This window comes from Acanthochromis polyacanthus, chromosome 17 (assembly GCF_021347895.1).
Source record: "Acanthochromis polyacanthus isolate Apoly-LR-REF ecotype Palm Island chromosome 17, KAUST_Apoly_ChrSc, whole genome shotgun sequence".
NCBI classification, from domain to species: Eukaryota; Metazoa; Chordata; class Actinopteri; family Pomacentridae; genus Acanthochromis; species Acanthochromis polyacanthus.
Genome location: NC_067129.1, coordinates 34040049 through 34056967, shown reverse-complemented (window position 1 = coordinate 34056967; position 16919 = coordinate 34040049). Strand labels below are relative to the sequence as shown.

The following is a 16919-nucleotide window of genomic DNA, read 5'->3' as shown; positions in this document are numbered from 1 at the left end:
TTACACACCCTCGAATCGCAGGTTTCCCATATGCAGGATGGCAGCCAGCAGCTTGGAAATCTCCCAGTTCTCGGTCTCGGTGAACATGAGGACCTTCATGGCTGACAGGATGCTGGAATAATCGCTGAGGTCGTCTCGACCGTCACACTCTGTGCAGTGACCCTGTGATGTGCAGCAGACACAGGAGTTTCGGTTTTCATTTGTATTAGCCGTCCTGTAGCAGTGGTTCTAGGACGTAGAGCTTTTTTGTCAGTTAAATACCAATAAAAGGGAGCTCTTTGAATTAGCAGCATACAAGTAAAGACAAAAGAACACAAAGTCATCACACAAAGGGATTGCACTGTGTATAATATAAGAGCAGATTATTTTAACTAAGGCAGCATTTATTAGATGTGGGGACGGTCACCTCATTACTACATTTACCATATGTTAACCAGTCATTTCTGAAGCATTACAGTTTATTGTGTAAAACTAATTTTTTGGAAGAAAACACTTAAATTACACCTTCAGTTTGCTCAGAATCAGATTTTGGTGGACCGGTAATGTCATTGTCATGCTGGAACCCCACTGGCTCAAAGAACAGCAGGAAGACCTGAACCCTGCAGACTCACCATGGTGAGGTAGGAGTAATCCGTGGCAAGACCGAGGCCGAGCTTAGCTTTCATCTCTGGAGCCATGCCCTTCAACATACAGTAGAAAATGTGGTAGTTCCTCTCATCTGGAGCCTGCAGGAGGAAGAAATAATTATGCTGTGGATTTAACTCTATGCCAGATAAAAAAAGATCTATTTTTCATTCATGTTAGCGTCCAGTCTTGCATGACAAATTTGCATCACAAATTATTATCTTTATCACTGTCCTCCTTCAGTATGGAAGATAAAACAGCATGAACAGCACTGACCATATTAATTTAGCTGCTCATAATTAGCATTTATAACAGAAAAAGATCTGATAAATATCTTCAAACACACTTTAATGTAGTTGTACGCAGTGTGAATATTAATATTAATATATTTGACCACAATTACTTCTGCAAACAACTTTAAATGAAAGCTGATGTATAAACAATGCAAGACAATACAGTAAAACAGCTGTAACATCCTAAATTATCATGAGAAGTTATCATTGTGTCAGGGCTCCCTCCTCACCCCCGTCCTTCCCACCTGACATCCCAAATACCCCTTTTCCCCCATCTGTTTCCTCTCCCTCTCCCGCTCCTCTGCCCTGTCTGTCTTGCTGTCTCCCCTCCGCTCCTCTGCCCTGTCTCTCCCCCTACAGCTCGGTGCCTGAGTGGAGTCTAGCTTCCCAGCTGACTCCACTCAGGCAATCAACCACCTCCACGGCTCCCGGACAGCTGAGGGACATCACACTAATTACTCACCTCAACAATAAGAACCGGCTCATCCTTCCACTCCCTGCCAGATTGTTGAACAAAGACACCACAGATCAGTTCGCTTTCTAGCCCTTGTAGAATCTGTTGAGTTTACCTGTGTCTAACGTTGTTTTCTCCTGCCTCCACACAGTTCAGCTGTCCGGGATCCCCGCCATCCTCTTTCCCCTCCGGCTCTCCCCAAGACCATTCATCACCGGTTTTTCCCTGCCTGGACCTCCCTGCTCCTGCCTGGACCCCCATTCCTGCCTGGACCCCTTCTGCCCCTGCCTGGACCCCCCGTTTCTGGCCAAACCCCTCCACTACACCAGCCGCTCCTGCACCCTGGTTTTCCCCCCATCGAGCCACCATTTCACCTCCAACAATAAAACACTTTCATTCCAGCCAGCCTTGGTAGTGTGGCTCTCTGCTCGGGTCCACCCGCTCGTTCGTGACACATTGTTTAGAAATATTGTGCATTATTAAATACTTAAAATGTCCTAATATCTGTGTACAACTACATTATATATCATCTATTCAATGTTTTATGCTGCTTTTAAATGTGAAATATGAAAGTCAGGAGTTCAGTTCAATCCCATATACCCATAAATCATCCTTCAACAGCTGGAAATGTCAAATGTAATTCAATTATGAATTCTAATAAGAATTTTTTAAAAATCTCTGCAGAGAGTAGCAACCAAGAAATAAAAATCTTTACTGGTTCACCTCTGCTAATTCTGACATTGCTTTGTTCTTAAAACAAAAATATTTGTGCTTTTAAAAAAATTAAAGTACGTCTTCATGACCTGTTTTTAAAGTGTCTCCAGCAGGAACAAATGTCAGAAACAGACTAAAGTAGTCTATGCACAGTAAATTCTAGTTTTCTAAAATAAAATACGTCCTAAGTACCAAAAAAATGAAATTATCTTTTAAACTTGAATTTGGATGTCTGTCCGTATTATGAAATCAGACTTCACATTGTACAATAAGCTATTAAATTGTAGATAAACTGATCTGACAAATGATAAAACGCAGGACTTAAGATTTGCAAAAATGTATGCCAGTTAATAAATAAATATCTGAGCAGTCTTTTCCATTCATAGTTTACATGTGCAGCAGTTTATATCAATATAACCAAACTAAACAGAGCAGGAGCTAAACACCATGCTCGTTATTGACACTTGCGACGTGTTTATTCTGTAATTTATGATTCACTGTCTCACCTGTCGACACACACGAGACTTCTCCAGCAGGTACTGCTCTATTTTGGCTCCTTCTATGGCCCCTCGCTTGTTGAAGTGGATATCTATGTACTTTCCAAAGCGACTGGAGTTGTCATTACGAATGGTCTTGGCGTTGCCGAAGGCTGAATAAAATGGAAAAATCAGACCAAATCAGGTGACAGGAAACAGACAGAGCTGATAACTGAAAGTACACAGCTGTACTGAAGGTTTGCAAAAAAACATGAGTTTTAAACGTCATTCTTCACATTGGAGGACTGTAAGGTGATTTTATACACATGGGAGTCGATCATAAAAATACATTTAAACATCTACAGATCCTTTATAAAACATGTGCTGCTAAAATAATGTACTACGACAAAAAAATAAATTGAGAGCAGCTACGAAATGGAACTTAAAGGGAGAACATTTTATGAACAGCTGTTTCCAGGGTCTCAGATTGAAGTCAACGTGGTTAAAAAGACCTCAAAGTTTCCCCCCAAAAAATAAAATCTGAACATCTACAGTCACACGATGAATGGGAAAACTGCATCTGTTGCTGATTGTGTGATACATTTCTGAAAACCGAGTAGAAGACGATGTTTCTCGGAGTTTTCCGCTGACCTTCGAGGATCGGCGTGGCCTCCAGGACCTGCTGCTCGATCCAGGAGTGTTGACCGCTGATTGCTGCCAGGAACTGCAGAATCAGCTTTGTGCTTTCAGTCTTCCCAGCTCCAGATTCACCACTATCACATGGAGAAAAAACTGTCAGACACTCAAACAACATACACAAATGTGATGATTTAGCAATGAAAAACAATAATACAAGCCCCAGTACAACAAGTGCAGTCACTCCCAAGATGCATTTCAGCAAGATCAACTCACAAAGTGTGAAATTTTCCATCCTTGCTGTGCTAACTTTAGGTGGAAGATTAATGCTGAGAGAACTGACAAAATGATTTGCAGTTCTAACAAATTCACCTCCTCATTCACCACAAATTTAACAACGATGCTACTATTTCGTCTTCCACCTTCACATTACAAGGAACTCCTATTTTCAAAGACAACAAGATGGCAAAATAAACCACAACCGTGTGCACTGTTTAGTTTATCATCCAAATTATTGTCAAGTATTCAAATTGCTAAATGACTTGAGTCTGACTTTTTTATATGCATGTTTCAAGCACAGTGGTTTCTTTTAGCTACACAGGCTTATATACAAATAGTATTTAACTCGTGTGAAAGAGAAATTACTCTTTCCACTTTCTAAGGTATTGCCTTGCAGCTGTTAGCTGAGATAATCCCAAATTATCTTCCGATAGGCAGACGCTGTAAGAAGACGATATGTCAGGACTCTCTGCTCTGGTCAAGATTAGATACTATCTGTGCTGTGACTAAGCAGACGAGTTGTCTCCATATTGGTCTGTAGTCTAAATCTGACCCCTTTCTCAACTACAATATATACCCAAAGATTTCTTCTTTTGCACATCTGGTTTTATTGTGTTGTTTTAAGGCTTTAATATGCTTTTGACATTTAATTTGACCCTTTTAAACAATTAAGACACATTAATAGATCACAGTAAAAGATGGAAAGCTTGCTGCTTTTATTAACAACAAATGATGTCCCTCTGGTCAGATAACACTAAACTTAATCAACTTTCCCATATTTCATTAACTATTACTTTAAAGTTTCCTTTTAAATATTAATAAAGAAATTCTCCTGACATTTTTTTCACAATTCTTGTAGGTAAATGGATTGGAATATTGTTCTAAAAACTGTAGTTGTTTAGAAATGCCGCATTTGTGCTGCTCTGAGTCCATACAAACTGCAGGTTCACACACCTAATGATGCAGCATTGGTCCTTGTTGTTCCGCTGCATGTTGAAGTAACAGTTGTCTGCGATGGCGAATATGTGCGGCGGCATCTCGCCAATCTTCTTGTTGGTGTAGAGGCGGATCTGGTCTGGAGTGTAGATGGGCAGCAGCTGGTAAGGATTCACCGCTACCAGGATGGAGCCGGTGTACGTCTGCAGGAAGCAAAAAAAAAAAACCACAACAGTGGATGTTTCAAACAAGGAAAAGTCTGAATGATGCACATTCATTCACAAGGTTTCAAAGAAAACATTTCCAGAAAATCTCCACTTTCAAAATGATTTTTACTGTTTCTACTTTGTATAAAACACTGCTTCTATATTTTATAAATAACACCATATCATTAATTTCACATCCGCGGATCTTCTTTTCGACTCATTAAAGTGTATTTTACTCTAATTTAATTGATCAGAAAATTAGCAAAGTGACTCAAAATCCATTGGAATAATCATGAAACTATTTTTTGAAGCAAATTTACATTTTCTAAAATCACTATATCATCCATAATGCACCCAAAAGCCTTAGGACTAAAAAGTAATCATTGATACAGTAGAAAAATATTTCACAATAATATACAGAAGCCAAGAGCAGCCACGAGCAATTCTACATTCCTAAAAATCCAGATCATAATTTAAATTCCCTAGTTAACCTCTGATAGTATTTTCATTTGATCACAATCGATTTGTCTCATTATGTTGAGATTAGTTCAAGAACTGTTGTTATTTATATTTTATCGTTTTATAGTTTTTGTGTTTTTAGTCCTTCTGGGGTTTCAACAATTCATTTTAATCTTAGATTTGATTTGCAAATTCACTAGTATATCTAAGAAAAAAAATATTAAATAACACATTTAGTGCAGAGAATAGAAAGTGCCAAATACAACTACTAATTCATATTTTGAATAAGTGACTGGATAAACGTATGCAGCTACTGAATATAGATTAACTTAAATATACTGTAGTCACAAAAACACAATTAATTGCTAAGTCACAACTATTCATTAGAAATTATTTGTGTCAAAAAGCAGCTTTGTAATTAAAATGCTGCTGGAGTTCCCCAAGGCTCAATCCTGGGGCCTCTTCTATTTAACTAGTTTCCACTTGATGAAATTATGTAAAACAATGAAACTAACTACATAATTATGCAGGTGACACTCAAATGTACCTCAAACTATCACCAATAGATTATCACATACATTAAAAACTGCCATGTGTGATTTGGCAGAGAAGAGGTTAACAGAAACCAAAAATGAGGCCAAATACCTTGGTGTAATCATGGAATAGTTTCTATTTTTTAGTTTTTAGTTTTCAGGTTTTCGTACATAACAAACACACGGAATATAATGTGCTAATTAGTGAGCTTTAAAGGCATATGTTTTTTTTCTCTTTCAAAGGAACCAGGACAGCTTTTTTTCCCCTGCTGCTAGTCTTTTTTGCCGGATAATCTAAACACCTGCTGCCACCAGTTTCATATTTCCAGTGATGTCAATCTTCTCATCTCATTTTGTCTGAAAATAATATATTTCAACAGCCTGTAAAATTATTAAAATTATCTGAAATCACGATCCTAAAAAAAGATCTCTACAAAGTCTTCCAGTGTGTCATAGAACAGTTAAATTACTGTAATTATTACAAAAACCAATGAACAAATGAGATTATATATGAAAATTTATTTGTTCCATAATTTAAAAAAACAACTTGGCTATTTTTGAATTTGTACTTAAACATGTTTATGTCTTCCACTGCTTTGAGAAGGTGATATTTAAATTTCATAAATAATTTTTTAGGGATTTTAGTACTTTATATTTTCATTATCTACCTAGCTACAGTCTTATTTTTGCCATACAAAGTCTTGAACTTCAGATAACACAGAGGGACATAAAAAATTACATTCATGGCTTCTCTTAGCATCCCCATTTAGATATATATGTTAGGAAAGCTGCAAATTGGTGTTAGCATATCACACAGCTTGATTTTGTACTCACCCTTCCACCACAATTAGTCTACATGGAGAGAGAACAAAACAACCACAAACCATTATAGCGCTAACTTGGAAGCACTCTCAAAGAAAGAATTTTTTGCTCCTCTAGTTAAGTGACGACTACGAGACAACATCCACAGTAAAAACGTCTAATCCTGCTCGGCCAGGTGAGATTTCCTCCTTAAACCATGCTATCAAAGTGACCTGTCTCATGTGTACAGCAGCTGGTTATTGCTATTATCACCTCTTAATCTGAAACAGAAACAAAACTAAAAGCCTCATCTCATAATTCTGTCTTCCATATTATAGACTTATAGTGTACAAACTCATATTTAAAAGCTCCTATTTTTGTAATCATGACAAAAACTTATGGTTTATGTCAGTCAGTGCTTAAACAGAGATACTATGGTGCAACATGATCAAACACACTATTATTTCCAGCTGATTTGAAACATGACATTGAGTATTCTGGATGATACTGTCCAAATATCTGATAGAAACGACTCCGAGTTGCTTTTGTTTTTTTCTGGGGTGCTTAAAATAATTGGAGCATATAAATATTTGAAACATCATGTGTTATAACATGACTGGTCTTTTCTGCCACTGATGTTTTTTGACCCCAATAACAGAATTATGGGTACATTATCCTAAGAATCTTATCTGTATATATGTAAATTTCACTATGTCATATGTGTACATATCCATATGGAGATCCATCATGCTTGGTATATTGTCTCTCTAAGACCATTTTTTATTATTATTTTTACCCGTTATACTTTTTGTAATTCTTGTGCTTCTTTCTGACTCATTTGTGTCCAACTGCTGTAATGTGAATCTACCTGGTGAGGGATCAGTAAAGTTTACCTTATCTTAAACACACAAAGAGTTTAATTCTACTAAGAGTAGAATAACAGCAATTAAATTGTACATTTATTCATTCAAATTTAAGTATCGATATATTTATTGTCATTAAAGTGTCGAATTCTGAAATTGAATTTAAATGTTACATGTTTTCTTTTATTGCTTTTTTTCCTAATTCCCACACTGAGGGTTTGATGGGAAACCTGTGCACTCTGTTGCATTAAAACTAAAAGTGGAGGCTGGACAGAAACTTCCATTAATCACAAAACAAAGGAACTCTTCACACATCGTGCCTAGAAAAGCTCCCACTGTCTAATTTGCAAAAATACATTTATCATACTTTATCAGAGAGCGTGTGGGAGTCTGCTCGAAATTAATCACACAACAAAAGTAGACTTCAAACTTTAAATTTCACATATTTGTAGCTTATGAGTCATTTTGAGGCAACCAGGAGTGAACTCGACTAAATGCTTTAACTATGAATTTTAATTATGAACTGACATTTGTTGTTGTTTTTCTGCAGTGAATGCAAAACACTTCAGTAGAACTCTCTGTAAGAGTGACGTGGGGACATTGTGTTTTATTTATAGCAACAAGTAAACTCTGTTGCTGGACGGGGCTGAAGGTAAACAGATTAGCCTGAATAAGTCTTTAAATGGACAATGGCCAATAGTCGCTCGTTGTATGAAAACGTACTCGGTAAACAGAACACCTTGGAGGTCACTTGTTCTACTGCAGGTGACCGGATTTTCCTGCCTTCCCGTACAAAAACAGCTACAGATGACGGTTTTATCAGTTCTTAATATCAATTCTTAATAATGACTCCCATCCTCTACGGGGTGGATTTCAGCTTCTTCCCTCTGGACTGAGGTTTATAGTCCCAAAGTAAAGGACAAAGTGTTATAAAAACAGCTTTGTTCCTGTCGCCGTCACCGAGCTCAATAAGTAGTGACATTGCACTTTATGTTATTTATCTTATTTCTTAGCTCTATTTATCATCCGGACTTTTAAATTTTATTTTCTTGTGCTGATTTTTATCCCACAGATTGCTTTTGTTTCCCTAAGGTTTTTTTTTTAATTGTGCTTTATTGTGTTTTATTTTTATTTATCTTGATCTTATTTATTTTATTTTATCTTTCCACTTATCCTTGCTGCTATATTGGTGAATGGCTCAACACTGAGCACTTTTTTGTCTTGTCACTCAATCAAACATCTGCCTGTCAGGTTCAATGTGTGATTTTTATGGAATGTCAGATCTACCCATGAGTATAAATAAAGAAACCTTGAACCTTGAAACCTCAACTGTAAACATTTCTGATAAGAGCTGCAGAGATGAACTAACATAAATGACGCGCTCGTTGTAGCGGATGAGCAGGTTGCGGAGGATGCCGGCTTCGTTGAGGTCGCCCAGCCGGATCATGTCCTCCACGCCGTGGATGGAGGTTGGATGCATCGTCTTGATGCTGGTGGCATTCTGAGGGGAGATCCAGTGTTCCTGCGTGGGAGAGGGAAAGAAAATCCCATTTACTCACCCATGTTATCATATTTACAAGACCCAGGAAGACCAACAGAGGCAGGCAGGTCAGTCCAAACAAAAGATAAAATCACAAAAAGGAAACCATTTATTGCAACCAAAAGACGTATAAACAGAATGTGTTGTCAGATTTGCCACATCTGATGTGTCGTTCTATTGTAAAACGCAACCAAATCTAAGCCAAAAATTGCAATATTTCATCTCTCATTTATAAAAAGAAAATCAACAAATACAAAACTGTTTGTGCTAACCAGATTCCGTACAAAAACAACATTTTTAAATGCAGAAACAGACTTAAAAATGGCAAAAGTTTGCTAAAAGGGTTCAATACAACAACATTAGATAATATCATAAAATCTCAAATCCAAGTAAGAGACAAGAATAAGTGGAATACAAGACAATAGAGGGTAAAACCATGAACACAAGGCTAATAGAAGCAATAGCATATTAAAAAAAACATGTAAATAAGCAAATAAATAAGGGCAGGTTTTGGGGTGAGAATTAAATGAACAGTAAAATAAATACAATTTTAAAAATCAATTAGATGTTACAAAAATACAAACAGATCACATTACATTGATGCAATTGAATAAAAATGTGTCTTAAGAAGCAATTTAAAAGAAGAAAGTGATTCTGCAGTCTTGATCATAAACGCTCCGTCACCCTTAGATTTCAGTTTCGACTTTGGAACTGTAAGAAGGGCCCAAAAGCTTAGTCTAATAAAATGTGCATTTTTTAAACATACTCTTAATAGTCTCATATAATTAAAAAGTAGAGAAAGAGTCTTAAAATCAGGAATACTACAGTTCATGTCAACAAATGGAGGTGTAGGCTGATGTTTCAAACTGGAGGGAGCAAGACATGAAGTAAATGAACTTACTGTAACTACATATCGATCTAAGGCAGACATCAATAACTAGAGAAACAGTGATGGAAGTTTGGGGATTACCCTTGAAACTCCCAAACTTGCTGCTGCATTTGAATATCCTGCTATCTCTAAATAAAACTGCAAAAATGATGGCATTTATCACCAATATAAACTGTATAAATAGAAAGAGCTATCAACTAAAGACTAAAACCAAACTAATCATGTGGGACAAATCCAAACCAAAAATCATATTTCAAAGTAACTTATTTTAAAAAAGGAGGCAGACATACACACGTGGACAAAATTGTTGGTACCCCTCAGTTAAAGAAGGAAAAACTCACAATTCTCACTGAAATCACTTGAAACTCACAAAAGTAACAATAAATAAAAATTTATTGAAAATTAAATAATCAAAAACAGCCATTACTTTTGAATTGTTGATTAACATAATTATTTAAAAAAACAAACTAATGAAACAGGCCTGGACAAAAATGATGGTACCTCTATAAAAGATTGAAAACTATTTGACCAGAGTGACATGATTAACTCAGGTGTGTCATTTAATTGACATCACAGGTGTTTCCAAACTCATAATCAGTCAGTCTGCCTTTTTAAAGGGAGACAAGTAGTCACCCTGCTGTTTGGTGAAAAGGTGTGTACCACACTGAACATGGACAACAGAAAGCGAAGGAGAGAATTGTCCCAGGACATCCGAAAAAAAATTATAGACAAACATCTTAAAGGTAAAGGCTATAAGACCATCTCTAAACAGCTTGAAGTTCCTGTGACAACAGTGGCTCATATTATTCAGAAGTTCAAGACCCACGGGACAGTAGCCAACCTCCCTGGACGTGGCCGCAAGAGGAAACTTGATGACAAATTGAGGAGACGGATCGCTGGAATTGTATCCAAAGAGCCCAGAGCAACCTCCAAAGAAATTAAAGGTGAACTCCAAGGCCAAGGTACATCAGTGTCAGATCGCACCATTCGTCGTTGTTTGAGCCAAAGTGGACTTCATGGGAGACGACCAAGGAGGACACCACTGCTGAAAAAAACTCATAAAAAAGCCAGACTGGAATTTGCAAAAATGCATGTTGACAAGCCACAAAGCTTCTGGGAGAATGTCCTTTGGACAGATGAGACCAAACTGGAGCTTTTTGGTAAGGCACATCAACTCTATGTTCATAGACTCAAAAACCAAGCATACGAAGAAAAGAACACTGTCCCTACGGTGAAACATGGAGGAGGCTCAGTAATGTTTTGGGGCTGCTTTGCTTCATCTGGCACAGGGTGTCTTGAAAGTGTGCAAGGTACGATGAAATCTGAAGACTATCAAGGCATTCTGGAGAGAAATGTGCTGCCTAGTGTCAGAAAGCTTGGTCTCAGTCGCAGGTCATGGGTCTTCCAACAGGACAACGATCCAAAACACACAGCCAAAAACACCCAAGAATGGCTGAGAGAAAAGCGTTGGACTATTCTAAAGTGGCCTTCTATGAGCCCAGATCTGAATCCCATTGAACATATGTGGAAGGAGCTGAAACATGCCATTTGGAGAAGACACCCATCAAACCTGAGACAACTGGAGCTGTTTGCTCATGAGGAGTGGGCCAAAATACCTGTTGACAGCTGCAGAACGCTCATTGACAAATACAGAAATCGTTTAATTGCAGTGATTGCCTCAAAAGGTTGTGCAACAAAATATTAAGTTATGGGTACCATCATTTTTGTCCAGCCCTATTTCATTAGTTTGTTTTTTTAAATAATTATGTTAATCAACAATTCAAAAGTGATGGCTGATTTTGATTATTTAATTTTCAATACATTTTTATTTATTGTTACTTTTGTGAGTTTCAAGTGATTTCAGTGAGAATTGTGGGTTTTTCCTTCTTTAAATGAGGGGTACCAACAATTTTGTCCACGTGTGTAGAAAGACACACTGGAGATGACTTAAGTTGTGCGTAAATTTTACTGACATCAGGAGAAGTGACGCCAAGAGAGCAGCAGTTCACGTAAGCAATGCTAGCACCAGTTCTGAGGATTCTCTCTGATTTTCAGGTACATTTTGTAGTTGGCAGAGGGGTCGGATTTAGATTATAGACCATTATGGAGACAACTTGTGTGCTTAGTCACATCAGAACAGACAATATCTAATCCTGACCAGAGCAGAAAGTCCTAACATATCTTCCTCCTACAGCATCTGCCTGTCGGAATATAGTTTAGTCCGCTAACAGCTGCAAGGAAATACCTTAAAGGGGAAAGAGTCATTTTTCCTTCACAATCAACAGTCGCCTGACAAAACTTCAGCAATTTTTCAGCTGAAGTGCAGGAGACAAATACGGTAACAAAATAAAAATGCAAGTATTAAAATATTATTATATAGTATGTAGAGTCAGTATTTTCCCTCCAGTGTTGGTAACGTGTGTGGGCATGGGGAAAAATGCTGGATAAGTGTCAGTTCTTGTCTAATAAATAATTAGTCCATGAGCCAAGACCCCAAAATTGACCCATCGCAATAAATCGGGTGGGCAATTTGTAGTTTGTTTTTTTGAGTTGCTACACATCCCTAGTTTATGGTTTGGCATGATAACCATTGCAGACTGGTAGCTAGTGGTGGTTATCATACATTTAATCTATGGACCCCTGTTGCAGAAATACCTGAATTTCGTATGGTGCTTGTTTGCTTTTATGGGACTTGTGGACTACCTGTTGACTACCCTTCCCCCCTAAATCATTCAAATTTATTCCCAAGACATCAAAGAACTGAAAAAAATAGTTTTATTTGTTGTCCAGATAAAATTTGACACTTTTATAGCCTTCTTTAAAAAAATATTTATAGGCGGAAATATGATTTTCATTTTTCTCTTGTATATATTTTCTCAGCAGAGTAACTGGGTAATACATCATTTCAGACACTGGATTTGAATTCTGACAGCTCTTACCTTTCATTTGGTACCAAACCTACGCCTGTAGCCCTTATAGTTTTGGAAATACACACATTTATATGTTCACATGCACAACAAGATTTACTGGCTTCTGACATTTCCAAGCTGTCACTCAACTCTCAACCAGCTGTCACTCAGGTAAGAACGAATTTCTGTTTCCCATATAAACTATTCAAACTACATTAATCAAACACAGCTAGTGATAAAATAAAATATTAGGGGGTGTGTTATGTTGTGATATGACTTTTGATTGATGATTATGCTTATGATTATGGATGAAGTGATGTCACTGAGGGTATGACCACTAATACAGCGTTAGCTAGGTGTGAGGGTAGTGGTAGATACAGATCTTTTCTCTAGAAGCTCAGATAGTGTAGCCTAGCCGCGCTAGACAACCCACGGCAACGAATTTAATTCTCTGCCAGGGTGGGTCTAGTTACCCGCCATAAGGCTCGAGGCTGGATTCTCCTAACACTGGCCGGACCAATCACCATGAAGTGTAGAGTCAGAAGGCGGGTGTAACGAAGTGACGACAGAGGCGTGACGATTCTGACAGAAACAACCGGCGCACAATAAACAGTTATCTTTCGACTCGGCTTTGGCCACAGCCCTTAAAGATTTGAAGCTAAAATTCAACTTGAAAGATAAACAAAGGACGGCACTTAAGTGTTTCATTGAGAAGAAAGACGTATTTGGACTTATGCCGACAGGATATGGCAAATCCTTAACATACCAGTTGGCTCCGCGGCTCCGCTGGTTGGGAAGCTAATGGGACTTAGCCACAATCCGCCGGCGCTCTCAGAACTACGTCAGCCTATTCGTTGCGTTGATTGGTTGTATACCTACCCAATTGCTGCAGAGGGATTTGATAGACAACCTTTTAGCCCGCCTCCCTCACTGTCGAGCTTCCCTAGACCCTTGTGCCGTCAGAAACATGGGTATAGCGTGGCTAGGCTATAGATAGTGCTGAATTTGGTGAATTGAAACCATACAAACAATGAAGGCACTCTCACAATAATGTACCATTAATGTTATGGGAGAAATTCAATAAAAGTAATGCTGATGATCAGGCTGATAGTTGTGTTATCAAATGCTAGCTCGCAAGCTAGTTAGCTAGGTAGTTGATCTAAATGATAAATTAAAGCTGTTTTGTTGTATTGGATTTCCTCTCATTTCCCTCCCACAGTTAAAATAGTCATAAAAGTATAGGACACACACACACACACACACACACACACACACACACACACACACACACACACACACACACACACACACACACACACACACACACACACACACGTCATACGGGAATGTATACTCTAAAAGAACTTTGTAGGCCTATTCACATTTTTTTAAAGGACAAGATGCAATATTATTGCACCTTTAAATTAGATTAGATTAGACTAGATTAGAAGATTAGTCTCAAAACCCTTTAATGTTAATCTAATTAGGTATTTAAAATGCATTTTATCTCAGTGTTTCAGAAACATGACGACCTAGAAAAGACATGGCCACTAAGTCCAGTGAAAGTGATGAAAAAGGTAAAGAATGTGCTATTCATTGCACTACTGACAGTGCCCAACTGGTGGCACCCAGAGACTTGGTCTTGTGGAAGACTTTGGTTAACGCAGCAGAGATAAGGGGACATGCCGGCCTGATAGAGCTTGCAAGAGCAACGCCTAACGGGGAGTGGCCTCAGGTTTGGTACCACCGAAAATGCAGGAGTTACTTCACAATGAAGAAACAGTTAGATGCACATGTCTCAAAGTTGCAAAGTGAAGGGAGCTCAGCCAAAAGGATGTGTGTCACACCAACCAGCTCCAGGGTTTTTGAGGAGAAGTGCATCTTCTGTGAAAGAAACAGCAAATACATCAAGGGTCAGAAAACCCGTGAGAGCCTGGTCAAGTGCTGTGAGCTACGGGCAGACAGTAGGATACGAGAATCCGCTATCAAGAGGCTAGGTGATCGAATGTTGGCAATCACCAGCAGGGAGCTTGTTGCAGCAGAAGGACATTATCACAGATCCTGTTATCGTGCATACACCCGTGAAGAGCCAGCTCTAAGCAGTGGAGTTGCTGATGATGCTGATCTGTACAAAGCTGCAGAAACACAGTCTGTCCAGGAACTTGTCATGTACATAAGAACTCAAGTTCTCCCTTGCCAAGACACAGTGCCCATGGAAGCCCTCAGAAAGCAATTTAAAGAAGTGATGTTCTGTCATGGAGCCAGTCAAGTAACCAGATCATCCATGAGCAATCTTTGTCACCATCTGGAAAAAGAACTGGCACAATCTATTCACATCTGCCCTGATGACAGTGGAAAACTTCTACTGTGCACCAACAGGCTCTCCAAGAGTGACCTTGTGAAGAGAACATATTCCCTGCAGATTGAGCTGGATGCTCTCAGAACTCAGTCAGCTGAATTGGTTGTTAAAGCTTCATTGTCCCTGCGGAATGAATTAAAACAGAATGAAACCAACCAAGAATGGCCCCCTGTTGTGGAACAAGACAAAGATGTCATCCCTCAATCAGTCAGCAAGTTTCTCCAAACACTGTTGACAGCCAAGCCAGCCAATCATCAGCCATCTGAAAAGGTTGAACGACTCACCAACTCCCTAGATAGTGATCTAGTGTTTGCCCTCACTGGTGGTAAAACCAAACCACCAAAGCACATCCTTCTGCCTTTTGCAGTGAAATCTCTGACTGGAAATACTGAACTGATATGTATTCTTAATAGACTGGGCCATGGTGTTTCTTACACACAGGTTGAAGAAATTGACACTGCACTTTGCCTTCAGAAACAGGAGAGATCCCAGACAGGAGTGGCATTGCCAAGAAATATTTACCAAGGAGTCTTCACAACCCTTGCCTGGGACAACATAGACCGGTTGGAGGAGACAGCCAGTGGTGCAGGCACATCACATCGAGTAAATGGCATTGCTGTGCAGCCCAGAATCATTGGACCAATGCTTCAATGTGAAAAGATGACACTGGAAAAAGTCTAAGAAAAGGAGCATCTTGCCAGCACCAGTATTACTCCAGACATACAATGCTGGCCAAAGAGTTGGACCTCCAGTCACTGTTAGCCTAGACGTGGATGCAGAGAAACAGGTCAAAAATTCCAGAGTCAAGAACTTGATCTGGCTGCTCACTCGAATGTGTAACTCAGAAGACCAAACCATTAGCAGCTGGACTGGGTTCAACATCCTCACACACAGCAGCATGCATGTGGTGCAGGACACTGTGAGTTACTTACCCACAATCAACGCCCCAGCAACTAAGATGTCAACCGTCAGTGAAATCCTAACTCAAACTCTAGAGATCATGAACACCCTTGGACTGGAGAAGATAGTTTGTGCGTTTGACCAAGCACTCTATGCCAAGGCAGCAGAAATCACATGGAAGCAAAAGAAGTTCCAAAACATAATACTGAGAATGGGAACGTTTCATACTATCTGCAACCTTTTACCAGTCATGGGGAAGAGGTTTCAGGATGCCGGCCTGCGTGATTTGTGTGTGGAGTCCAGAGTGATTGCAGAAGGATCAATCACAGCTGTGATGGAGGGACACAAGTACAACTGTGCTGTCAGGCTTCACAAGGTCATGTATGAGGCGATCGTGAGGGTAGCCTGGAAGGGATTTCTCCCTTATATCCAAAATAACCACAGAGCAGAGATTCATCTTCTGGAAAAAGTCCTTGGAACTATCTCCACTTTCCACAATGAAGTGTCACAGGCCTCCCTCTCAGTGCTCATAGATGATGCATCCTGCAATCACATCATCCAGTTGTTCCAAGAGTACATCAACTCCCTCAGAACTAGTCATCCTTTGGCAGCTTTCTGGGTGTCTTACCTTGGCATGGCTGAGATAATGCTAGGCTTGCTCCGTGCAACAAGAGAGGGGGGCTGGATGCTGCAACTAGCATCAGTCCGTGCCATGATACCATGGTGCTTTGCCTACGACAAGCCCAACTATGCACGTTTTCTGCTGTATTATTATGCCACAATGTCACGTTTTCCCATTGACCATCCAGAGGTACACCAGAACTTTATGCAGGGTGGCTTCAGTGTCCAGCTTGGTAGCCAGAATCCTTTTGGCCAGATCCCTGTGGATCAAACGATCGAGGAAACGGTCAATCGAGATACCCAGACAGCAGGAGGGACAAAGGGCTTCAGTCCGAAATGGGCTGCTGTGGAAAGGTACTACGCTTGTTGAGAATGACTGGACAAACCCATTTGACCCAAATGCAAGTGAGTTTGTCAACTTGTCAAC

The 16919-nt window shown here is 39.3% G+C and overlaps 1 protein-coding gene across 1 annotated transcript in view; it reads right to left on the bottom strand.

The window, feature by feature from the left end:
• The window catches only part of LOC110967763 (unconventional myosin-VIIa-like), a 95750-nt gene that overhangs the window by 61149 nt on the left and 17682 nt on the right, over positions 1-16919 (bottom strand). Inside the window, exons 5-10 of the mRNA XM_051937378.1 lie at positions 8644-8796; positions 4431-4615; positions 3213-3334; positions 2592-2734; positions 612-725; positions 9-162 (exon numbers count right to left, since the gene is read on the bottom strand). Of these exons, the coding sequence (XP_051793338.1) occupies positions 9-162; positions 612-725; positions 2592-2734; positions 3213-3334; positions 4431-4615; positions 8644-8796 (871 nt within the window). The remainder of the gene's footprint in view (positions 1-8; positions 163-611; positions 726-2591; positions 2735-3212; positions 3335-4430; positions 4616-8643; positions 8797-16919) is intronic.